The 25,355-nt window shown below is 48.8% G+C and overlaps 1 protein-coding gene across 4 annotated transcripts; it reads right to left on the minus strand.

Moving 5' to 3' along the window:
* Window positions 1-1,031: 1,031 nt before the first annotated feature.
* PRUNE1 (prune exopolyphosphatase 1) lies at window positions 1,032-25,070 on the minus strand. 4 transcript variants are annotated; one of them, XM_035099014.3, is made up of 9 exons: window positions 23,905-25,070; window positions 16,801-16,908; window positions 16,404-16,508; window positions 15,651-15,856; window positions 14,397-14,581; window positions 12,996-13,154; window positions 12,339-12,433; window positions 12,083-12,241; window positions 1,032-2,384 (listed from the first exon to the last, which is right to left on the minus strand). In XM_035099014.3, exons 1-9 carry the CDS (start codon window positions 24,202-24,204, stop codon window positions 1,908-1,910), a joined length of 1,794 nt encoding a protein of 597 aa, XP_034954905.2. In that variant the 5' UTR covers window positions 24,205-25,070; the 3' UTR covers window positions 1,032-1,907. The 4 variants fall into 4 exon arrangements, with proteins under 4 accessions (XP_034954905.2, XP_088515627.1, XP_034954906.2 ...); XM_088659501.1 differs by lacking the exon at window positions 23,905-25,070 and adding an exon at window positions 22,896-23,555; XM_035099015.3 differs by lacking the exon at window positions 16,801-16,908.
* Between the last annotated feature and the right edge of the window lie 285 nt (window positions 25,071-25,355).

The following is a 25,355-nucleotide window of genomic DNA, read 5'->3' on the forward strand; positions in this document are numbered from 1 at the left end:
TCTCAAACCTTCACCACTACCTGCACGAGTGGTTAGGAATTCCACAGGTGCAGCTGGCCTCAGCCCTGCACTTCACAGCCAAGAGGAAAAAAAGGGTGTTGTTGTTTTCTTTCTTCGTTCCATTTGTAAACCTGGCCTTTCCTTCCAAGGAACTCGAGGGGGCGTGCATTTTTTTTCCTGCGCCCCCTCCCTGCTTCATCCTCACAACAACCTTGTGAGGTGGGTCAGGCTGAGAGACAGCAGCTGGCCCAAAATCACCCCAGCGAGAGCTTCGTGGCTGAGTGGAGATTTTTGAACCCAGATCTCTCTGGTTGCGATCCAACGCTCACCCACCCTGGTTCTCAAGATCTGATGGATTGATCATGGGGAGGGGGTGGGGTCCTGTTTGATCAGTGAAGGGTGGTGTGTGTGTGTAGGCGGGGCCAAACCAAGTGGTGGGCGGAGCCAGAGCCAAAAGTGGGTGGGCATCCTTTTCTCCCTCCCTCTCTCCTCCATCACCTTTTCTGTCTTCTGTCCTTCTGGTCTCTCTCTCTCTGGCACCGTTTTCCACCCAGAACATCCACCTGCCCTCCGGTGTGATAAGAGCCCACCAAGCAGTTAACATTCACTGAATACAGTGGTGCCTCGCAAGACGAATTTAATTCGTTCTGTGAGTCAATTCGTTTTGTGAAAAATTCGTCTTGCGAATCACGATTTCCCATAGGAATGCATTGAAATTTCTTTTTTTGCCCATAGGAACGCATTAATTAAATTTCAATGCATTCCTATGGGAAACCGCTATTCGCAAGACAAATTTTTCGCAAAATGAATTCGTCTTGCGAGTCACCATCAGATCGCAAGACGCATTCGTCTTGCGAAAAATTCGTCTTGCAGGGCATTTGTCTTGCGAGGTACCACTGTATTTTGACTAATGGGTATATTGAGGATGGATATATAGATTTTTTAAAAATAGGTGTTGTTTTTTTAAAGAAACACAGTATTCCTAGACATCTGATCTCCCAGGAGCTGGCACAGAAATAAAAGACCAGATATATTCTAAAATAGAATGTATATTTGAGAGCAGGTTCTTTGTTGTTTTTATTCATTAGAAAGTGTATTAAATCCATTTCAAACACACTCCACAACAGCATGCTAGAGACACACAGAGGCAGCTGAAGTCTTTGGCCCGCAGTGAACCCCTCCCCAGGCCCAGAATCTTGCACTCCTGGAAGTGACGGTTCAGCTTCGTCTGCAGAGGCTGCCCCGGCACGGAGGCTAAAGGTCTTGTCATACTTTCCCCTCTGGCCTGGTCCAACAGGTCTGGAAGGTTTCCCACAAAAGCCTGCCTGACCTGTTGGACCAGAGGCAACAGTGAGACAAACAGGGTTTGTGTGTCCCGCAGATAGCAATGCCTGTCTCTAATCCCTCTTGAGACAATAGCCGATCTCCAGATCAACAGCTCACTGGACCGTTTTCTTGCCCTGTTTCAACGAGCCTTGGGCTCCATGGACCAAAACTTCCTGCTCTTAACGGCAGATGGAGCCACCTTGGAGCGAACCGGTAGACACGAAACCCTTCCAAAAGCCAGACCTGCCCTGGGACTCCCATTGACACAGGTCTCCCTGCGATCTAGAAAATTATACTTGCGGGCATCTGCTCTGCAATCCTTTGTCTCTAGCCTTTGCCATTAGTGAACCCCATGCTCAAGCTCTGTCTCCCCGAGCCGGAGAAATGCTTTGTCCAACCATCTTCCCGCCCAAAATCCTTTCCCCGCTGCCTCTCATTCTTCCGCATGCAGGACCATGTGGCAGAGAAACATGCTGCACGATGGATTCCCCCACGTGCGTGCATTCGCACGCACAAACACACTCACACACCCCTGCTAGAGATATCCCCCGGATTCAAAGGAGTCCGTTTGGTGTCCGGCATCACTTCTTCCCCGGCTCGTCATCCGTGGAGGAGCGAGCCGCGGCGATGCGGCTGAACTTTTCGAAGACGGCCTCCGCCGACAGTTTGGGGAGTCCGCGGTCGAGGGGGCACTCGTCCACCAGGCTGTTCATCGGCGTGGGGGGCAGCGGGGCGTCATCGTCCGCAGCCAGGTCATCCCCCAGGCGGTGTGGCTTTGCGGGGTCCTTCCTGGGGCCGCCGGCCCCCCGCTCTCGCTCGCAGGTTCCGGCGCCTCGGGGCTCTGGCCTCGTCTTGCTGCACGGGCCTGTGGCCTCGGGCTGCATGGCGGCAGGGGCGAGGCGTTTCCACTCCTGCAGGAAGTCTCGGACGATGGGGAGGACTTTCTTGCGGGAGGCGGTGGTGTTGCCCTGGTGGTAGGCTCGGACGGTGGCGTATGGGCTCTCGAGGGGAGACAGGCTCAGGGAAGGGCTGCTGGAGGCTTCCAAAGCTCGGCAGATCTGTGGAAACAGAAACACAACAGGCCCAAAGGCTTCAACTTCTGATGCCATCTTAGAGCCACGGCTTCCACAGCCTCAGTATCTTAAGGGCTGCCTCTCCCCATACGAACCGACCAGACCCTGTGCTTCTCATCCAAGGCCCTTTTCTATGTTCCCTGTTCTCGAGAGGTTCGGAGGGTGGCAATACGAGAACGGGGCCTTTTCTGCAGTGGCCCCATGTTTGTGGAATGCTCTCCCCAGGAACCTTCATTACATGTTTTCAGGCACCAGGCAAAAACAGTCCTCTTTAGCCAGGCCTTCGGCTGCTAAATAATCTATGGCCTGTTAAAGCTGCAGGGGGAGTGAGGACTGTTATTATGATCATTTTATTAATATGCTGTGTGTTCTTATACTTTGTTTTATATTTTATCATTATGCTCCATAAAATGTGTTCTTAATGTTGTACACTGCCCAGGGATATTTTGATAAAGGGCAGTGTATAAATCAAATCAAATACATCAATAAATCTGCAGCTCCAAGGAGCAGGACCAGAAATAATAATAATAATAATAATAATAATAATAATAATAATAATAACAACAACAACAACAACAACAACAACAACAACAACAACAACAAAACAAGTAATCCACCTCTGTGGCACAGTGTGTGTGTGTGTGTGTGTGTGTGTGTGTGTGTGTGTGTGTGGCTGTTAACCAGAAAGTTGCTGGTGTTTGTTTAATTTTTATTTATGCTTTTCAAGCTTATACATTTCACTAATTTTACAATCATTTTTATCATTTCGAAACTTGACTTCCTCCCCCCTCTTTCTGCGGTTCCTTATTCTGCACATCCAACTTAATTTGCTCTTTTATTCCCCTACTTTAAATATATGCTCTTATAAAACTGCAGGTTATTATAAGAGCATATAATCCTGCCAGTGTTCCTATCTCTTTACAATTTATCTGTAAATATTTAATAAACCATTTCTATTATTTTACGTATAAAAAAGTTTGTTTTCTTGATTTCTTACTCTTCTGGTAAGTTTTGCCATTTCTGCACATTCCATAAGTTTTTGTATCCATTCTTCCTTTGCTGGTTTGAGTCCACCCAGGGCAGGAGATCTGCACTGCAGGGGGATGGACTAGATGCCTCTAGGGCTCCCTTCCAACTTTTGCAATTCTATGATTCTATGATTCTGGCTCGAATCCATCCTTCTATGTCCTGCACACACAGCTGTGTTATGGCTGCTGCTGGGGAATTCCAGGGGAGGAACGGAAACCCTCTTTCGGCTTTCAAGGGTGGCGATACCGCAAGACCAAAACTCACGTGAAAATTACTCTCCTGGGCCTTGCGTGTAACGGCAAAACTGCAGAAAGTAACGACCATTGGCATTGGAGATATTATGATAACGGCACCACCCAAGATCTCTCACGACCCTCCCAGAGCCCGGGAAGCAAGGCGGAGGGTTGAAAACCTCTTTCCACAAAGGGTTTCCCCGCTGCAGCAAGAGGTTTTGTTTTTCAGCCCTTTGCCTTGCTCTCAGGGCTTTGGGAAGGTCTTGTGACATCCCCAACAACCCCGTGAGTTTCCAACACTTTGGTAAGCGAGGCTGTCCTGCCCCCTTTCTATTTATTTATTTTTTCATCGCTGTGCGTGCAGCGGCAATTGTGTGAGTGAAATTACTTGCGTTCCTACTGTACTTATTCAAACCTCGGGTTCCCACACCCCACACCCCCAAGACCAAGACTCAGGGAGGCCTGCGCAAATTAGAACCACGCAGATGAAATACAGAAAACTGAAAAACAATGGTTCAAAAGTTATGAAGCCCTCACAGAATTAAGTGGCCATAGATTTTGGGCTCCTTGATCACTGCAGATGGTGACAGCAGTCACTAAATTAAAAGACGCCTGCTACTTGGGAGAATAGCAATGACAAACCTAGACAGCATCTTAAAAAGCAGAGACATCACCTTGCCAACAAAGGTCCGTATAGTTAAAGCTATGGTTTTCCCAGTAGTGATGTATGGAAGTGAGAGCTGGACCATATAGAAGGCTGATCACTGAAGAATTGATGCTTTTGAATTCTGGTGCTGGAGGAGATTCTTGAGAGTCCCATGGACTGCAAGAAGATCAAACCTATCCATTCTTAAGGAAATCAGCCCTGAGTGCTCACTGGAAGGACAGATCCTGAAGTTGAGGCTCCAATACTTTGGCCACCTCATGAGAAGAGAAGACTCCCTGGAAAAGACCCTGATGTTGGGAAAGATGGAGGGCACAAGGAGAAGGGGACAACAGAGGACGAGATGGTTGGACAGTGTTCTCGAAGTCACCAACAAGAGTCTGACCAAACTGCGGGAGGCAGTGGAAGACAGGAGTGCCTGGCGTGCTCTGGTCCATGGGGTCACAAAGAGTCGGACACGACTAAACGACTAAACAACAACAACAAGATTTTTTAAAAACCAAATCAGTTAACATGCAGGTCACAAAACGGTTGCTCCGTATGCCTTTCGCTGTTTGGATATTGCTGTGCCCGTACGCTTTTGCAAGAGGGCTTTCATAAACCAATATTCAATACTGAAAATAAATGTGGGTTCCACGACGGGAGAAAGGGTTGTGAAAAGGTTAAGGAAATAAAACGAAGCAAGCAAATAGAGAGCCTTAGCTCGGCAGCAGAGCATCTGTTTGGAGTGCAGAAGGCCGTCTGCGGTGGCGCCTCTGCGCAAGGCTGTGAAAGAGGAATGCCAGCCCAGACCAAAGTCCACCTTCTGGCCCCCGTCTGCAGGATGGAGGGGGCTTTTCTCCTACCCGTTGGTCCCACCCTGAGACCCCCAACCACTCACCTCGATCAGAGAGGCACAGGCCGCAAGGATCGGCGCAGAAGGGGGAGCAGAGGCGCTGGAGGCAAGAGAAATCGCCCTAAGCTGGGCTCTCTCTCACACACAGCCGGCGTGGAAGTTTCTAGGACTGTTGATAAGAGCCTCTTATTTTAGTGGGTTTTTTTACAGCCCCTTTTGGAAACACGGAAGTCAGCCGAGGACAGCAGCCCCCAGATGGCGGTGACTCACTCCCGCAAGAGTTGTGGGCTGTCCGCGATGTCAGGCAAATCTAGAAACAGCGGCCGCAGGATCTGAGCCTGCCATCACCATCCGGGGAGAGAGGGAAGTCCTCTCGATGCCAGATTAGCCTTTGCCAATAAAAGGCAGAGAAGGGGGGAGGGGGGTAGGATCAGTCCAAAAATATGCCTCCACAAAGAGGACGGCCCCTTGTCTGATTCTCTACGACCACAAGGTCAACTCTGAGTGGTCAAAAGCCCTTCTTTGGTGCTTTGACGCAGGGTTAGCTCAGATTTTCTGGGCTGAGGGCCAATTCTGTCCTTAGCGTACCCTTTGGGGGCCACGTGACGGCTGCAGGTGTGGCAGAATGTGGCCACATGATGCCACAGGCACTCACCAAATGATCTTTGCAGAATACATGTTGTTTGTTTGTTGCATTTAAACCCCACCTTTTTTCTCACTCCAAGTTGCTCGAGGTTGTGCCCGTGGTTCTCTCCCTCCCCCTTTAATCCCCACAACAACCCTGTGAGGTAGGTTAGGCAGAGAGAAGACAGCGACTCAGCCAAGATCAGAACCAGAGAGCTTCACGGCTGAGTGGGGATTCGAACCCGGGTCTCTGTCCCGGGTTCTAATTCAGAACTCTCATCACTGTGCCACGCTATATCCCGTACAGCAGAGCAGTGGTTGCAAATGCTTCTGCATAAACTAGCATGGCAATTCTTAACAACAACCCTGCAGGGTTGTTCGTTTTGAAGTTGCAATTGCTGGGGGGGGGGGTTAACGGAATTTACGCGGGTCCCAGAGAACCAAAATTTAGCTGGATCCAAGGTTCAAGGAGAATACATGCCAGATCAGGCCAATCCTAGACCAGGATCCTTTTCTCGCAGCAGCCATCCAGCCCAGTACTGTCTGCTCTGACCGGCAGCATCTCTCCTGGGTTTCAGGCAAGAGATAGTTCCCAGCCCTATGTGTGGATGCTGTTGGATATTGGACCGGGGACCTCCTTAGTGCAAAATGAGCGCTCTGCCACATAGCTACAGCTTTTCCCCTAAAACTAAAATTATAAGATTCTAGTCCTCATGGTTCTGAATGCTGATCTAAAGAGCAACGCAGGAAGCTGCTTCCTTCAGACTCAGATCACAGTCCCAGTGGCTCCTCAGGGTTGCAGGCATGATTTTTGCTGCCCAAGGTGGAAATCTTGGGGTTTGAACCTGGGAGACCTTCCCCCTAAAGGTAAAGAGACCCCTGACCATTAGGTCCAGTCGTGACCTACTCTGGGGTTGTGGCGCTCATCTCGCATTATTGGCTGAGGGAGCCGGCGTACAGCTTCCAGGTCATGTGGCCAGCATGACAAAGCCGCTTCTGGCGAACCAGAGCAGCACACAGAAACACCACATTTACCTTCCCGCCGGAGCGGTACCTATTTATCTACTTGCACTTTGAGGTGCTTTCAAACTGCTAGGTGGGCAGGAGCTGGGACCGAGCAATGGGAGCTCACCCCGTCGCAGGGATTCAAACCGCCGACCTTCTGATCGGCAAGCCCTGGGCTCTCTGGCTTAACCCACAGCACCACCTGCGTCCCCCAAATTCTAGCCTGCCTTCTGGTTCCAAAAAGCATTGCACCAACCCACCCCAGAGAGGAAACCCCTGAGCCATACAAATCCCTGACTCTGCGAGGCTCCTTTGACAACCACAAGAAATCTAGCCTTTGGGGTCATCATCGGGCCGGCTCTGTGGAACTCTCTGCCACTAGAGATCCAGCAGGCCAACTTTAAAACACCTGCTGAAAACTTTTCTATTCCAACAGGAGTACATCCTTCCACAATGCTTAATTCATGTCCGTTTTTAACTTTCTAATGGATTTATGGTATGGTTTTATTGCTTTAAACCGCTTTGACATACAGTGGAACCTCGGTTTACGAACACCTCGGTTTACGAATTTTCGGTTTACGAACGCCGCAGATCCATCTGGAACGGATTCATTCACTTTCCATTACTTTCGATAGGAAAGTTCGCTTCAGTTTATGAACGCTTCAGTTTATGAACAGACTTCCGGAACCAATTGTGTTCATAAACCGAGGTACCACTGTATATATTTGTTTATGATATGGTGGTATAAAAGTAATTTTTAAAAAATAAATAAAATGCAAGGAAGGGGCTCTCATGGGTGTGAATTCACCAGACCACAGCACCCTGGGGAAGTTGCAGCCATGACAGTGCAGGGAGAGGTGCCCCCCCAAAAAAATACCAAACCAGTGGGCAACATCAAAGCTATAGCCAGCCTTGCAACCTGCCCAGCCTTGAAGGCCTTTCATTGCCAGAGGTGAAAGCTGTGAGGACTTCCCACTGAAAAGGAAAGAAGGAAAAAACACCCAAAGAAATGGCCTAATTTGTATTCAACGAGGAAGGGCAGAAAGGGAGAAAAAGGCGATTTTTACAGCTGCCTTGTCAAGGACGGAGGCAGGGGGAATTAGCTGCTTTGTGAACCGTGTCCCTCGCTTGTTAGGAGTCCATTAACTTCTCCTGCTTCCTAATAAACTCGTTCCACACTGGGCAGCGTGAAGAGGAAGAACTGCAAAATACACTGAGTAAAAGATAATGGTTTGGGGCCTCTTTCTTTAAACGTACTGCGCAGCAGCAAAGGTTTCCGTTAAAATCGCAAAACCCGCCGAGATATTATTATTATTATTATTATTATTATTATTATTATTATTATTATTATTACTGAAATGAAAAAAGAAGAGCCTGCAGGATGAGGCCCATGGCCCACCTAGGCTAGCATCCTGTTCTCACGGGGGTCAACCAGGGGCCTGTCGGAAACCAGCAAGCAGGATTTGAGCTCAAGAGCAGTTTTCGCCTCCTGCGGTTTCCAGCGACTGGGATTCAGAAGCATCGCTGCCTCTGACTTTGAAGTCATCGCATCATGCCTAGTGGCCATTGCTAGGCCTCTCCTCCACCATAAATTTGCCCTGTCCTCTTTCGAAGCCGCCCAGGTTTCAAAGCCATCCTGTGGGAGGGAGTTCTGCGGGACAACTCAGCACTTCGGAGGGCAGAGATGGATGTCTGCATTGAAGCTATCCTAAAGCCTACATTTATATCCGTTGCGCCGCCCAGTTTTGCCCCTGGCCCCGCCCACCACCAGCACATGGTCTCCGGAAGGCGCCGTCTCCAAAGAGGCATCGCCCCTTGGGAGGGATGGTTTTTGTTTCTTAAACACCCCGAAGGGAATCTCTCTTGCAAGACGATGCTACGGCGGACGGGCTCTCGGCAGCTTAAAAGACGAACAAGTTCGCTGTAGCAGAAGCTTCCGAAGCACAAATGCCTGTCTTTGGCAGGCGGGGAAGTTTTGCGTGTGAGCGAAAAGCGGCTGCGGTTCGGAGCGAAAGGACTTTGGGGGACGGCTGGCTTGGAAGTTGAAATAAATTGAATTCCAACGGTCTGGGCACAAATAGAGACAAGGGTTCCCTCTCCCACTGCCTCCACTGGCTGTGTTATCGCAAGTTACCGATATCACAAACCATCCCTGAGCTTTTCTTCTTGCAACTGAAACATTGCAGAGGGGTTTGTTTCGCTTTTGATTGCTTTTTGAGCGTATTATTCGCAATGTTTGATTCTTCTCTAGCTGGCTGGGTGCGGGTGTGGCTTCCTTCCCCCACCCCAAATGGCTGCATCAACTCACATGCAGATTGAATTAACCAGTTGCTTAACCAGAACTGATTTGATTACTCAGCCAAGGGCTTTTTCTTTCAAGCAGGAGACAGCCCCCAAAGCGTTTCTCCAAATTTAAATGAATAAGTTTTTTCCATAAAATTTATATACCGCTTGTGGGTGGGTTTTTTTTTTGGGGGGGGAACCACCACTAAGTGATTTGCAAAAAGGATAAAACAATGAAATTATCAGAAAAGAGACAGTTAAATACTGGCATTTAAAGCCTTCAGAAATCAGTGCTAGGCTGAAAATGAGATTTCAACGCATGTCAACGTTCTACATGTCTGGATAGGCTTGCTAAGACACCTTGTGGGGGGGAACTAAGCCAACTGAAAAGCATGATTTCAATAACAACAACAACAACAACAACAACAACAACAACAACAACAACAACAACAACAACAACAACAACAACAGGAGAGAATGAGATTTTCCCAGGTTCCTACCACGCTGCCAAATTTTTCAGTTTGAAATACAGGTTGCAGTTTCCTAAACATTTGATGCACTTTGAAAAAATTAAGCCCTCTGAAAATGCTGAGGACTGGGGGCTTGACCTTTTAAAAATAATAATAAGGGAGTGGTATAGTCTCCTAGATTCTTATCACGCTGGCAGATTTTTTTGTATTGAAATTCAGGTTGCAGGTTTGTAAACACGCGTGTAATAATAATAATAATAAACGTTAGTAGTAGGTTGTGCAGGAGAGGAAATTTATCCTAAGCCCTATTGGACACAGCAGCATATTGGCACTGAGCAAATGCATTCAGGGTGTTTCAAAAAGGAGGCGCCTTTGATTCCTGCCAGAACACACAAATGAGCTTTTTCAATACTGGCAGGGAGGAAGAAAGGAGAAAATGGAATCCGTTAACACTCCTCCTTCTTAAAGCTCAGCCTGTGCAAAAAAAAGCAATCAAATCAATACGGAATCAAATTATGCAGGGCTGAGGGATACCCTCCCCCACTGAAAGATGGGGAGTGGGGCAGAGGACAGAGGAAAATGGGGGTGTAAGACAGAAGACGCTCCCCAGAGATCCCACTCACCTTCCGTCAGGCAGGCCGGGGGAAATGTAGTGTGACAACCGAGAGCATGACAGGGCTTTCTCCTGCGCACGTCCTCCCCAGGCTGCCCCCCCTCCACTTAGTTAGCTGGTGATCTCAGAAACCTTTGACCGTGGTTAATGAATGACGACTGCTTTAGGAGACGAGTGCCTGCGTAAACATCCCTCCGCCTTGCCTTGGGAGTCAGCCAAGCGAGGCTCCCTTCTCTCTGGACGGACAGACGGACGGACGGACGGATAAGGAATGTCTCTCCTGCCCCACACATCCCAAGCTATGGCAACTGGGAAGATCTGGGGGAGAAGCAGGCAGGAGGGTGGAGGCTTTGGGGCACTGGGGAAACGTAGTGTGAGAGCTGATGGGGAGGAAGGGAGCCTAGGAAAAGGACAAAGGACTCGCTCAAAATAGCAGGGAATTTTTTGTTCGTGGATGAAAACCTTGCAGGTCTCGACTTCAAACTCTGGAGGAGAAAGGTGGTTTTTGGACCGGTAGCCAATTTTGCAAGGGGGAAGTCCCCCCCATCAACAGTTCAGATCCAGGGGAGGGGTGAATGTTGTGTGTGTGTGTGTGTGGGGGGTAATCTGCTGGTAGCAGGTGGCGCCAAAGGGGGGGTTGTGAAGTGGGGGGGTTGGCGCAGATCAATTGGGAGACCTGATTTCGCATGCTTATTGGGTATCTAGTGTTTACACCATCATAAAGAGGTTTAGAAAAGGAGGGTGGATCCGTAGGAAAGGCGTTCGAGTTAAAATCAATGCATGCCGACGCAGACCCACGTAAAAACTACATGCACCATGAACAAACGTTCATTTCTAAATGCCCCAAGCAAATCAAAGCTATTTTAACACATATAAGAAGAAATAACATTGCACAAACCCCCAATAAAACGATGTAAAACCTAAATTATTTTTTTCGAAAAGCGGGAACGAACATAACATTATGAATCTGCCTAGGCAAGATTACAGCAGCCTCTTTTAAGTAAATAGAATCCCCTATCAATTATTTCAGACAGAAAACGTGGTATTGAGTATCTATCCTGTCAAAAGAGCAGATAAACGATGTGGTTTTACCCCAGCTGGGCTACAGTTCCCATCAGCCCCCTACAGGGCAGCTGTATGGGAGTTGTAGCACAAAAGATCAAGTTGGGGAAGCCTGAATGGACCTCTCCATCTCTCTAAAATTTGTCTCTAAAACCAGTGTGGAAGTCAGAGAGCTCTGTCCGAAACTGCCGCAATTATACGTTTTCCCGAGGCGAGGAACAGAAATCATGCAAGCGAATATGAGCAGAGTTCACTCTTGTCATATATTTCAGTCCATGAGCATTATATAATGACATTACACACTGGCCATCGAAATGCCAGCAACTAGCATTCAAAAACATTCCTGCCTCCGACCGTGGAAGCAGAACACAGCTATTGCAGCTAATAGCCTTCCCCTCCACGAATGTTCCTAATCCTTTTCTAAAGTTATCATTGCCTCCTGTGGCAGCGAGTTCCACAGTTCAACAGAGCACTGGGTGAAGAAGGAATTCGCTTCATCTGTCCTGAATCTCCCAACATTACATAATTCATTCCACAATCGATTATGTTAGTCTCAGCCAAAACAGATAGGTTTTAGTGGAAGCCGGACTGCAGCAGAATGGAAACGGTGGCGACTGCAACTAACGCCAGAGGAGATGGAAATCTCTCCCTCTTTAAACACCCTTGGTTAAAGGCACAGGAGTTCAGAAATAAACGTGACCAGCCTATCACTGAGAAAAGGGGTGAGGCTATCTCTATTCAATGCTTTGTGGGGTCCAATATCCTGAAAATCAACCAAGAGGCCCCCTGCAGCAACCTGTCGTGGTTTCTAGGGAAGGACACGCTATTCTTTATCTCATCCCGACAGGGCGCCATTCGAACTCACCGCTGCCTGGAGTTCCGGGTGCTGGCTGTACACGGCGAGCTGCCTGAACGGCTCGTTCTGCTCGTTGAAGGAGATGGTCATGGCAAGCAAGGCATCGTAGCTCCTTTGCTGGCAGAAAGCGGACAGCTCCTGCTCCAAACCGGGACGGTGCAGGAAGGCCTGAGTGGAGAGGAGGGCGTGAGAAAGATGAGGAGGAGACAACACAGGCACACCTGATATGGTCTCAGAAAGGAGGCTGGCCCCTTCTTGTACTCACCTGTAGGTTCATGTATACAGCGCTGAGCGCAATGACAGCTTCTCCCCCAGAGAGGGCCTTGAGGTCCTTCCTCAGCATCTGGTCTGTGGTGAGTCCTGGGTCATAAAAACATCAGAAGAGCTCTCTAGCTGGACCAGGCCAATGGCCCACTTAGTCCAGCAGCCTGTTCTTGCAGGGGCCAGCCAGATGCCTCGATGGGAAGCCCCTAGGCGGGACCTGCGTTCGAAAACACTCACCCCACCTGTGATTCCTAAGAAATGGTATTCAGAAGCACCCTGCCTCCAGCAATGGGAGCGAGTTCCAGAGTTTAACTTAGCCCTGGCACAAAGAAGGGCTTCCTTTCGCTTGCCCTCAATCTCCCAATATTCAGCTTCAATGGTTGACCCCAAGTTTTACTTTTACAAGAGAGGGAGAGAAACCTTCCCCCCCATCCATGCATGCTCCATCATCTTCTTTATTCGCCTCTTACCCTGTCCCTCCTTACTTGCCTTTCCTCTAAATTAAAAACAGCCCCAAGTGTGTATTTTACCTTTTCTTAGAGGGGAGTTGCTCCACTCCGCCTGCCCCCAACAGTTTGGGTTGCCCTTTTCACAACCGTTCCGGCTCTGCAATATCCATTTCGAGGCAAGACTAAGGAGGACGGTGGGCGGCTCATACCTGAGACTTCAAACTTGGCCCTCTGCAGGGCTTCAAAGATGATGCTTCTCGAGGGCAGATCGGGGAACTTCGACTCCAAAAGGGAAGCGTAATGGGTGTCCTTCGGGGTCACTTTGCCGGCTTCGGGGGACATGTTGACGCAGTCCAGAACGATCGTGCCTGCAGAGTCAAGGAAGAACCAGGATCTAGAGGTGACACACGACAGTCCAATCCGGAAAGAATCTTTTACGTTTGCATGTTTGAAAGACAAGAGGGTGAGAACAGTGGTTCCCAAACTTTGGGGGCCAATCCCCCACCTTGGTTCTAACTCCTACCCATCCCTATTAAAAAAAATTATGCAGAATAGTGGTTTGCACAACCCACTAGGGAGAAGAGTAACACAACAAAATTCAAAACAGTAACAATCAATTGCACATTTATTCAAAATCCAGTTAGAACTACTGTATTCAGTTTAACTTATGCAGCAAAACTGATCCAGTGATGCCAGCTTTTCAAAGTCTGGGAGCCAGTTACACCTCCAGCACCCCCATGCCACTCCATTGCTTCTTTGTGACCCCTAGGTAATCCTACTGGCCCCCCAGGGAGCAGAAACACCCACTTTGGGAACCCCTGGGTTAGAAGACAACTGCTCAAAGGATATCATTCGCTTGCTGATTTAGTAGCAAGCTACCAAGGCTGCAAAGGATTGCTCTCCGAAGAAGGATTCTGTCCAGCTCCAAAGCTGGCTGTCTTAACTAGAACTACAGATGCGGGAGAAATTTGTCAGAACATCAGAAACCTCTGCCGGATCAAGCCAACGACCCATCTAGGCCAGCGTCCTGTTCTCACAGGGGCCAGGTGATGAAAGGAAGATCTGAGAACAAGAGCCCTCTCCCGTCCTGGAGTTTCCAGCAACACGTATTCAGAAGCATTTCTGCTTTCAGCTGTGGAGGCAGAGCGAAGCCAGCATGGCTAGAATCCATTGTTAGCCTTCTCTGCCATGAATTTATCCAATCCTCTTTTCGAGATGGAGCCAAACAACCTCTAGAGCAGGGGTCCCCAAACTAAGGCCCAGGGGCTGGATGCGGCCCAATCACCTTCTAAATCCGCCCCGCGGACGGTCCGGGAATCAGCATGTTTTTACATGAGTAGAATGTGTCCTTTTTATTTAAAATGCATCTCTGGGTTATTTGTGGGGCATAGGAATTCGTTCATATTTTTTTCCAAAATATAGTCCGGCCCCCCACAAGGTCTGAGAAACAGTGGACCGGCCCCCTGCTGAAAAGGTTTGCTGACCCCTGCTCTAGAGGGTGCCAGGGTGCTATGGATTCCCCACATGCCAGCATTTGCCTGCAGTTTTTTTAATAAAAAAAAACTGAGCAACCACTTCCCCTCATGTCGTTGCAAGCCGCTAGCCCTCACCGTGCAAGAGAGCTGCTGTCTGCCTGTCCAAAACCTGCGCCGGGCTCTGCAGGATCCTCTCCGTCACCAGCGTGGCGCACGAGCCCACCAGCTCTGCCGTGACTCTGCAGGGAGGGCCCCTCTCCCGCTCCAGGGGCCGGTGGTCGATCACCTCAACAACCGCCTCCTCCAGCCCCGCATCCCCACTGCAAAACAGGTGAGACGTAGCGCAGTCAATATATGCACCGCAGCATGAGCAGATGCTGGAAGACATTTCAGCTTCGATCGCTGCGCATCCAGTCCTGAGAACATGGCTCACTGCTTGAGTCAAAGCTAGGGCACCACCGGGCATGCTTGCAGGTGCACCACACGGCCAGTAGGGGGAAGCGTTCTATGCGCCACTGTTTGTTGAGGGAGGGGCCAGGTCCAAGGGTGTAGAAACAGCTCGCCTAGTGTCCATGTGCTGCAACTGCATCTACCCCCCCCAAAAAAAAACCATAATTGTGTGGGTCTGTTGGCCAATTCAGTTGTTCTAAGCATAGGGGCTGGATGACAGCCGTCGGGTTTCCCAGGGACCCACAAAGCCTCTGAGCTCCCTCCTTGCCCCCTTGGCCACCCAAATCGCATACTGCTTAAGGAGGAAGTTGGAAGAGTGACGCTCTTTCTCACTTCCTCCTTCAGCTCTATGCGCTTTTCAAGGCATCCGATTAGTTCCACCGGCTCCAGCTTTTACCCAGATCCCTTGGAAAAGTGGTGTGGGTGGGTGGGTTGTGGGTGTGTCCTTTCTCTTTCTATTTCTTGTGGGGTGCTGATGTGGGCGAAGGGGGCGAAGAAGCGACAAAATTGGGGTGCTGTTCAAAAACGCTAATGCGCCCACGGGGGCCTAAAAAAGGTATACCTAAAGGAGCGTCTCCACCCCCATCATTCTGCCTGGACACTGAGGTCCAGTGCTGAGGGCCTTCTGGCAGTTCCCTCACTGCGAGAAGTGCGGTTACAGGGAACCAGGCAGAGGGCCTTCTCAGTAGTGGCACCCGCCCTGTGGAACGCCCTCCCATCAGATGTCAAAGAGAAAAACAACTACCAGACTTTTAGAAGACATCTGAAGGCAGCCCTGTTTAGGGAAGCTTTTAATGTTTAATAGATTTTGTATTTTAATGTTCTGCTGGAAGCCGCCCAGAGTGGCTGGGTATAAATAATAATAATAATTATTATTATTATTATTATTATTATTATTATTATTATTAGTCCTTTGGGTCCCCTACCCTCTCCACTGACCTTGGCAGGACATGGTGATCAACGAGTGTCAGCAAAAGGAGGCCTGCCTGGTGCAAGGTGGCAAGGTCAATCTCATCCCGGAAGACGAGCGAACTCTCCGCGATGCACTGCTCTTTGAGGAGGAAGGTGCTCTCTGTGCGCAGAGGGAATTCTGAGCGGGGGATGTTCAGGACCGGGATGAAGGCTGCCTTCGAGTCCGGGGTGGTCTGCGGGGCGCAATGAAAAGGTACATTAAAATCCAGATCTCTGTTACACGGATAAAATTGCTCATGCTACCCAGTCACTGAGTACCAATAAGAGGCTTGCAGATGTCTCCAAGCAACTGCAGAATTGGATGCCCTTGAACTTTCATTTTGTGGTGGTGGTGGTGGGGGAGAAGCAGGTTTCTAGTCCTTAAGGATATAAAAACAGGCCTGAAATTGCACGAGCAAAGCCCGGGATCAGTCACGAAGTTGTGTTATTTCCTTTTCCTTTTGTTGAATTGCTGGAATACTCTGTTTGTCTTGTTATATGTTAAATGATAAAATGATTTTTAAAAAAAATGAAAAAAGGAAATGTTCAGCGGTTGAGGGGCAATGTCCCTCCCTGTGCTCAGTCTTTTCTTACATAATCCACACCAAATCCAGGTCAGAACACTCTGCACCCGGAGCTGTCACAGGGTTTAGGCACACGGGGCCCGTGGAAAGGAAGCAAAGAGGGCTCTTCAAAGGGGGCAGAGGGAAATGCTCCGAAGGGTGGAAGCAGAAGACCGACCTTTGCAAAGAAGTAAGCAAGGGCCAACGCGGACACCATGGAGTCCAGGTCACAGGCCTCGTTCCCCATCACCACGTGGACCTCCTGGTTCTTCCGGACGTGATCCTACCAATAAAACAAAACAAAGAGGAAATGGGAAAGGAAACACAGAGGTTGAGTGATGGCTTTCCATAGAGAAGGTATAATCCCAGGTAGGGCTGGGAGACTGCTGCCTGAAACCGTGGAGAGCTGCTGCCAGTCAGTGCGGTCAAGCCTGAGCTAGATGGAAGAAGGGTCCAACTCAAGGCTGCTTCCTACGTCTACACATTTTGCAAATGGAGACAAACGGGTGCCCTATGGATCGAGCCCAGGAACGAGAGGTGTGGGGTTACCATTTGCCAGTCAGCGCTGTACTTACGCCCAGAGAAGCCTGTGCAGCCACAGGCCTGCTTCTACAGAAGAAGGTGGTTTCCGGAGGACGAGAGCGCCTGTGGTTTCGGGGGCAAAGGGGGGTGTTCTTGAGGACCTACAACGAAAGTTGTAGCCTTTCAGTGCTGGGTGCTAGGACAAGGGTTGATCCCAATTAGCGAGGGCAGGGTTAAAATCTCCCACTAGGTTGTGAAAACTCAGCGGTTAAGGCCGCGTACACACCAGGCATTGAAAACACACACCTCTCAAAAGAATCCTGGGAACTGTAGTTTGGTCAGATTGATGGGCGCTGTAGCTTTGTGAGGGGTGAGCTACAGTTCCCAGGATTCTTTTGCCTTAGTCTCTTTCTCTCTCTCTCTCTCTCTCTCCTCCTAAGCATATTCCTTCCCTTCCTGCCCTCACCAATAATTTGTGAAAGGGTCACAACTCTGACACAGACACCCCACTATTACAAATGCAAAACCTTTTGCCAATTGTGCAAGAATTATTTATCGTTTATTATTTACATAGATCTACCAAGGTACATTTGTGCGTTGCGGTTGCTACCAGCACCCCAGTGCCCGAGTCTTGTATTTTCCTCCTCCTTTCCCATCCTTGTTTTCCTTTCGTGTTACGCCTTTTAGATAGAAATACCACCAACAGAAACCAGTCTCCGGCAGGAAGCACCTTACACTCTTAAGTTAAGGCGGGGAAAGGGGAACAAACTGAAAGGAAGCTCATCTGTGTTGTGCAGGGCTTAGCGTGTCAGATTAGGACCTGGGAGACCAGGGTTCAAATCCCCCCACTTGGCCATGAAGCCAGATGTGAGTCAATTACTATCCCTCTCAGCCTAACCCACTTCACAGGGTTGTTGTGGGGATTCAGTGAGGAGAGGGAGGAACATGCCAGCCACCTTGAGCTCCTTGGGGAAGAAGGTGGAATATCAGGGCAATAAATAATAAAAGTCAAATGAGTCGGTTCGCCTTCTTTATCTTCCGAGGAGACTGTACTGCAATGGAGGCCGATTCCACGTGCCTCTCCGAATATACGATTCAGATCCAATTGCAAGGTGCAACCACAAATACACACAAGGCCGCTGTGAGGTGCATTTGGGGGTGGGCAGCTGTCAAGAAGCTGGCAAGTGCTTTGCAGAAGCTTTCCCAGTTTAAGCCCATTTTCCTGGCCGCTGGGGAGACCCTGAAAGGTTTCTCTCATCCGCACAACCTAAGAGGCACCAGGCCCCGTTTCCTGGCTACTGCGAAACGCCACGGCCCATTTGCTAAAAAAGCACTCCAACAGATAAGCCGGCCCAAGGTAAACTGATTTCCTCCCAGGAGCAGCCCTAAAAGCGTGCGGATGTGGCTAGGGCGGAGGCAGAGAAAACAGCCGCAGATGGTTGAGATGCAAAAAGGGAAATTAAAATCAAGGAGGGAGAGAGTGGGTTTTTTTAAAAAAAAGAAATCAAACAGGAGAGATAGGCGTCAGCAATTTGTGTAGAACATTACTTGAGGGCCTTGGAGAAACGGCTGCCCTTTTAGAAGCAGATCTCTCTCAAAGCACATTAGTCCAGCGTTATTGCAGCCCATATTGGCTGATGTAGTTCAGCATCTTATTTCTCAGCACGGCCAATTGGATGTCTCCAAAAAGCCTGCAGGGAGGCTGTGAGGAACACCCCCCCCCTCTTGCCCCACTGCTCACACCTTGAATTCAGAGGCACAGTCACCTCAGATATACAGTGGTGCCTCGCTAGATGAATTTAATTCGTTCCATGGGTCTTTTCTTATAACGAAAAATTCATCTAGCGAATCCCATAGGAATGCATTGAAATTTTTTTGAAATTTTTTTTGCCCATAGGAACGCATTAATTGAATTTCAATGCATTCCTATGGGAAACCGTGATTTGCTAGACGAATTTTTCGTAAAACGAATTCGTCTAGCGAGGCAACCTCCGCTCGAAAAATCCTTTTGTTAAGCAGAATTTTCGTTAAGCAGGGCATTCGTTAAGCGAGGCACCACTGTATAAGCTAGGCACACCATGGACTAAGGCAGAGGTTTTTAAACTGTGGTTGCCAACCTAGCGCCCAGATATCTCCGCGTAGTTGCAATCGGACACGCGTCAGTAGCAAAAGGCGCCCGGTGAATTTCAAACGCTGGGTGCAGACGCTGTGGTGGGTGACGGGTTCAGATACCAAGTGTCTCTCGTCTGTAACTTTTCCTTTGCCCCCACCACAAGATGAAGAAAAAGGAAGTGTTAAAAACACCACTTGGGTAGTCCTGGTGATTTAATAACACTCACAAACCAGTAATGAGATTAAAAATAGTAGCAACAGCTCTCTGGGTTTTGCAATGCAGTGCTTCGGCCAAGTCATGTTCACAGAAATGTACCCAGAGCATGTGTTTCACGGCATATACCGGTATCAGTGAGATAAATGCAGGAATCTGGGGCTAAGTCCCTGGTTTTAGATGCCCATTCTAATTTGTGAGTGTGTTTTAGATGCCTCTTCCATAGTGTTTCTCGAACTTGTGTCCCCAGCTGTCGTTGGACTACACCCCCCCATCACCCCTGACCTCTGGTCCTGCTAGCTAGGGATGATGGGAGTTGTAGTCCAACAACAGCTGGGGACCCAAGTTCAAGAAACGGGAACAAGCCTTTGCAAAAACGTGTGTCTTAGGCACGACAGCAATGATGCTTCTCTTACGCAAAACCATTTATTATTACTGAAGCACTGAATATTTTTTTTTGAAGGTTTCTTTTTTAATTGCAAACTGACATAGAAATGTGGAGAACTGAGCTTAAGATGGGGAAAAAATGGAAAACTTGAGAGAAACCAAAATCAACCACGGACATATTTTCCTATTAAAAGCAACCTCTCCAGCAGGAAGGAAATTTTCACAGACACAAACTCCCTCTATTAAAGTTTGTTGGGCTACGGGAGACCAGTCTGAAAATTATTATTATTATTATTATTATTATTTATTGAATTTATGTAAAACGAGGGTGCACTGCAAACAGTGGCAATGAGGAACCTGCTGATGGGGCAGGAAGTCTGCTGATTCAGGGCACGAGGTGATTTATCACCCTATCCGTGGGTTTGGACAGATCCTAGTGATGAAGCGAGAAAGCTCTGCCTGAGCAAAGCTGGACAGTATTTGCGCAAGATTCAGAGAGAGTGCAAAAGGAGGATTTTTTCCGTTTAGAGCAAAGACGACTGAGAGGCGACACGGTAGAAGCTTTGTGAATTTATGCAGGGCATGGAGAAAAGGGACGGAAAGACGTTTTTCTCCCTCTCTCGAAACACCCAATGAAGCTGAATGGTAGAAGATTCCGGACAGATAAAAAGGAATAATTTCTTCACGCAGTGCAGAGTTAAAACTGTGGAACTCCCTCCCGCAAGAGGCAGCAATAATAACCACCAATTTAAGAGCCTAAGAAGAGCCTGCTGGATCAGGCCAGTGGCCCATCTAGTCCAGCATCCTGTTCCCAAAGAAGCTAACCAGGTGCCTGTTGGGAACCAGCAAGCAGGATTCTAGCGCAGGAGCAACTCTCCCTTCCTGGGGTTTCCCAGCAACTGGGATCTAGAAGCATCACGGCCTCCGACAGCCATGGTGGGCTCCTACTCACTGGTGGCTATCCCTTACCAAACTACAGTTCCCATGGTTCTTTGAGAGATGTCATGGCCTTCAAATGGGCTTTATGATGCACGCACACGCTTGGTCACTTTTTCTCCACGCTTTTCTGGCCTAGGCTCCTGGGGCTCTGCTGACTGCCAAAGACTGGTTGCGGTGCTGTTACTGCACTCAACCATCCCGAGAGAAGAATGATTCATGTTTTTAAAATGAAAAAAAATGAAGATACACACAATAAACCGCACAGAAGAGGAGATTGTAAGCACTCAGATGCCACGCTTTGACAATGTGCCCAGCGCAGATGGCTTTTTTCTTACACAAACCAACAAAAGGAAGGGGGGGGGAATAAATTGTTTTGGCAACTGCAAATAAAACAGTGATTGTCAAAAGAAAACGGAGGCGCCACCTGCCCTAGATTTCATCCCGAACATGAGCTCAAGGCAATGGTCCCGATCCCAGGTACTAGCGGTCCTCACTGTGGTTATATGACAGGTTTGGCAAGGCACTTTGCATGTGCTCAGAAACACTCTCATTCCCCCCCCCCATAGAGCATCTTTTTAAAAAAGATGGATTCAGCTGCCTAGGAGTTTTTCTACTTCAATTTCCTTGTTGGAAAGATGCTTCCAGGTCTGAACTTCCATGAGATTGTGAATGTAAGTGGTAACCCAGTGGTAGTTCAGACCAAGGGTTGCCCCAGCTGAGCTTCCTGGCTCACCAGCAGGACATTGTGGATCCCGCCATTTGTCCAGTAATTAATGATAGACTGCCTTTGAAGCTGGAAGTTCCATCTAACTGGATCAATTTTATATACTGTACCGCCTTTCCGTTTATCAGGGCAGGCAGTCCTTTTTCAGGCTGAGGGCCGCATCCTCTCACTAGGAACCTTCTGGGGGCCAAAAAAAGAGAGAGTGCAGCAATGCACTTGACTCTTCTGTACATTTGGCTGCCTTCCAGACACAAGTCAAGAAGCTTCTACATGCACACAGACCTCCATCTGGCAAGCAAGAGGCATGAGCAGAGTTCAAGGACACATTCCAGCCAGGCAGAAACACTCAAGGGAGGGGTGGAGCAGGGCTGGTGAGGGGTGTGGCCTGAGGAGAGTCCTGAGGGCCGGATAGAGAGGCTTGGGGGCCGCATTCATCTGCTTGGCCTGAGGTTCCACATATGCTTGGGGGGGTTGCAGGGTGGCCAAAGACAAAGCCACCAATTGACTGACCTCCCCCCCAATTTGTCTAATCCCTGTCGGATGAGCAGGCTTAATTAAACCTCAAACAGATTTAATTTGTCCTCAAACCGGCTTTCAGCAACTTGGTGCCCTCCAGATGTTGCGTGACTACAACTCCCAACACATCTGGAGGGCACCAAATTGGCACAGACCTCATTAAACAAGCCTCTCATTGTTGTCTGTTCCAGAAAAACAAGTTTTATAAACACTTACAAAACAAAACACCCATTTATTTTTGGACCCCTGAATTTTTTAAAAAACAACCCAACCCTCAGCGCCACTTTTTCTTGTTTTCCTTTTCTAACCCCTTCTCCCAATTACTAGGCTGCTGCTTCTTGACAGAGAATCCTAAAACATCTGTTGGCTTTCTGAAAGCCACCGCAGGCCGGTTCAATCCTCCTTGGAACCGAATCATCGCTTTGAAGAACGCGGTGCAGAGCACGTGGTCTGAGCCTCACCTTACCCTCGGGCAAAGAACCGCTCTTCGTCTCAACAGCAAACTCCCTTTGCAGACATGGAAAGTAACTGGAACTTTTCTTAGCAAAGGACCATCCTCTTTGGGTGGACTGACTGTTGTTGCCCTTTGTCTGTCTCGAGAGACAATGGAGTGCACCTCTGGGGGTGCGAAGTCAAACCGCTGCATTAGCAGCACTGAAGTGACCTCCCCAGGGCGCAAGCTTGGGTAGCGTGTCTGGAGCTCCTGGGTTGCCCAGATAACAAGACCCCCTTAGCCTCGCTGCTACTGTGGTCCAAATGAAACTCTAAACAATCACAGGCAACACACGGCTAATAATGTTCTAACAAAATATTTGTAACGTATTATTTCACAATTCTTAAACAGAAAATACGTTACATCATTGCCAGCTGATGAAGAGTTAACTGTCGAAACAGTTCGTCATCCGGAAAATATGTTCTACGTTTCGAGCATCCATTACCGCAGCACCGTTACAGCACCGTTACAGGATTGTGACTGTTAAAAGGCTTGTTTGCCTCTTTGATACTGATTGACTACATTCTAATTTTGTTCGTGCAATATTGATTGATTGTCATTATTTGTGACTCCATTACATATTTTCTGTTTAAGAATTGTGAAATAATATGTGTGCAACATAGAGGATTTCCTTTGTTACATATCGGTGGTCCAAAGGAAAGCAGAGCAAGATGTTTGGCACCAGCTGGGCTGCAGGAGATACTGGAAGGAGGCATACAAGGCCCCATCCAACCATCTTAGGGACTCCACTCTGGAGTGGTACCTTGGTTCCCGAACGGCTTAGTTGACGAACAAATTGACTTCTGAATGCCACAAACCCAAAGTAAGTGTTCTGGTTTGCGAAGGGTTTTTGGAAGCCGAACATCCGTTTCGGCCATCAGCATTGTTTCCGGGGCCAATCAGAAGCTGCGCTTTGGTTTCTGAACGTTTTGGAAGTCGAATGGACTTTGGGAACAGATTCCGTTCGACTTCCAAGGCACGACTGTACAGACATATATGCACCCCCTGTCCAAAAGGCCTCCGTAGCTCAGGGGTTCAGAGTGCGTGCTGACAGTCCCAGGTTCAACCCCACAATGGCATAACCCTGGAGAGCTGCTGCTGCTGCTGCCGGTCAGTGCGGAAAAACAGGGTTGCCATATTTTGAAGAGTGAAACATAGACACAAAAGAGGACACATTAACTATGGATCGCTATGAAGACTCTACCCAAGAAAAAGATACAGTACATACATATCAGATATAGACATAGCTCAACAACTTTGGGCCAAATAATAATAATGTTTAGATTTTCACTTTTTTAAAATATAGCAACCCTGTTAAGTAATATAATAGGGAAATGTATATGCACACAAATATGGGGGGGGGAGGAATGTATCTACTGTATCTATCTATCTATCTATCTATCTATCTATCTATCTATCTATTTAGGAGCCACCTTGTTTCTGTAATTTTAAGCTGTTTCAAACAGTTTTTAATACTGGTTTTTAATACTGTGTTTCAATTGTTGGGCAGGCAATAAATTGTAATAATAATCTCTTTCTCTCATACATATACGTATATACAGTATATATGATGCTGTAAATATGATGTATACACACACACACACACACACACACACACACACACACACACACACACACACACACACACTATTCCGCACTCAGATACTGTACACATCCCTGCCCAGGGTGACACAATTTCCTCTCATGAGAGCGTCCATGTTAAAAGCAGCATACTGTACAGTATACAGATCTGTATGTGGCGGAGCGGGTACCTGAAGGGCGGCTTTGCGGCCTCCCAGGAAGCTCTCCATGTCCGAGGCGGAGCTGGCGGAGGGGGAGGAGGCCGCCTGGCGGAGCCCGCGAGAGGGAAGGAGGAGGACGGGAAGGGTTGCTCCTCCTCCTCCGTCTCTTCTTTCTGCCGCCGCGGCCTGCTCCCCCTCCCCCGCCAAGCAGGCGTCTTCGCCGGGAAGGAAAACAAATCGAGGGCGGGGATCGCCGCAGGGCCTACATGGGGGCAAATCGTGTCGTGCTTGTGCAACCCAGTCAGATGGGCGGGGTACTAACAACAACATTTATTGCTGCTTTATTTAGAGCAAAGGGACAAGCGAACAACCGAGCGCCCTTCTAGCAGTTAAGAGGGGTTTTTATTTTTAAGGGGCGGGGCACGTCGACCGTGCAGGGGCGCAGGCTGACCCTGACAGGCAGAGTGGCACGTCAGTTAGAGCAGGTTGCGCACGCGCAGAAGAGCACTTGTTCTCTCTTCCGCCCCGCCTCTGTGCCGACAGTTGCTCGAGCTTACTACTCCGCAGGCGGCAGGGCCAGCGTGGCGTAGTGGCCGCGCCGTCGGCGGAAGTGACGAAACCGAGAGGGGGGCAGCCGCCCATCCCGGCAGTCGCGGGTTCGAGTCCCACAGCCCACATTTCTGAACCACTATGGCGTTGTGTAATACGTAAAACTCTTCTAAAGTTTAGACCCGTTGAAATTGGTCTAATTAATGAATTGAGGTTCATTCTGCTTAATAGAGCTCGCTTAGGTGCTTGGCAGGGGGGTGGACTGGAAGGCCCTTGTGGTCTCTTACAACTCTGTGATTCTGTGATTTCAATGGGTCTTGAAACGTCTGAGTAAACGTGAATACTGTGTTCGGGGCTGGGCTGTGTCAGCTCAAGCCAGTTGTAGCTGACAACGCCCTGCTCAGCCTAGACCCACTTAAATTGATGGCATGCCCCTTGTTTTCAATGGGTCTGCTCTTGAGTAGCACTCAGGTGATGTTACAGAGCACCCCATGCATACCCTTACTTCTGAGGAAGCGGGCATAGCAATGCGTTGTAGGAATCTGGTTCTAGCACACTTTACCTGAGAGTAAACCTACTTCTGGTTGCTCTGCAGGGCTGCAATGCAGCACACACACACCCCAACACACAGTGAACATGGTGGGACTTAATTCAGAGTAAACAAAAATAGGAAAGAGCTATCGGCTCACTTGGGGGTGTCAGGGGTGGCAGACCAGACCAGGGGTGGCAGACCAGGCAGGCTTCAAGTCCTCCCTTAGGCTTGAAGCTGACGCCATGTGACCTTGGGCCAGTTATTGGGCCTGTCAGCCTGACCTACCTCCCTGGGTTGTTGTTAGGATAAAATGGAGAGCCATGTTTGGAGGACAGGCAGGGAATAAATGTTGATAAATGCAAAAAGTCCTTCCAGTACACTCATCTGTGCTTTTACCCCG

Source organism: Zootoca vivipara, chromosome 16, assembly GCF_965207765.1.
Source record: "Zootoca vivipara chromosome 16, rZooViv2.hap1.1, whole genome shotgun sequence".
Classification (NCBI taxonomy): Eukaryota; Metazoa; Chordata; class Lepidosauria; order Squamata; family Lacertidae; genus Zootoca; species Zootoca vivipara.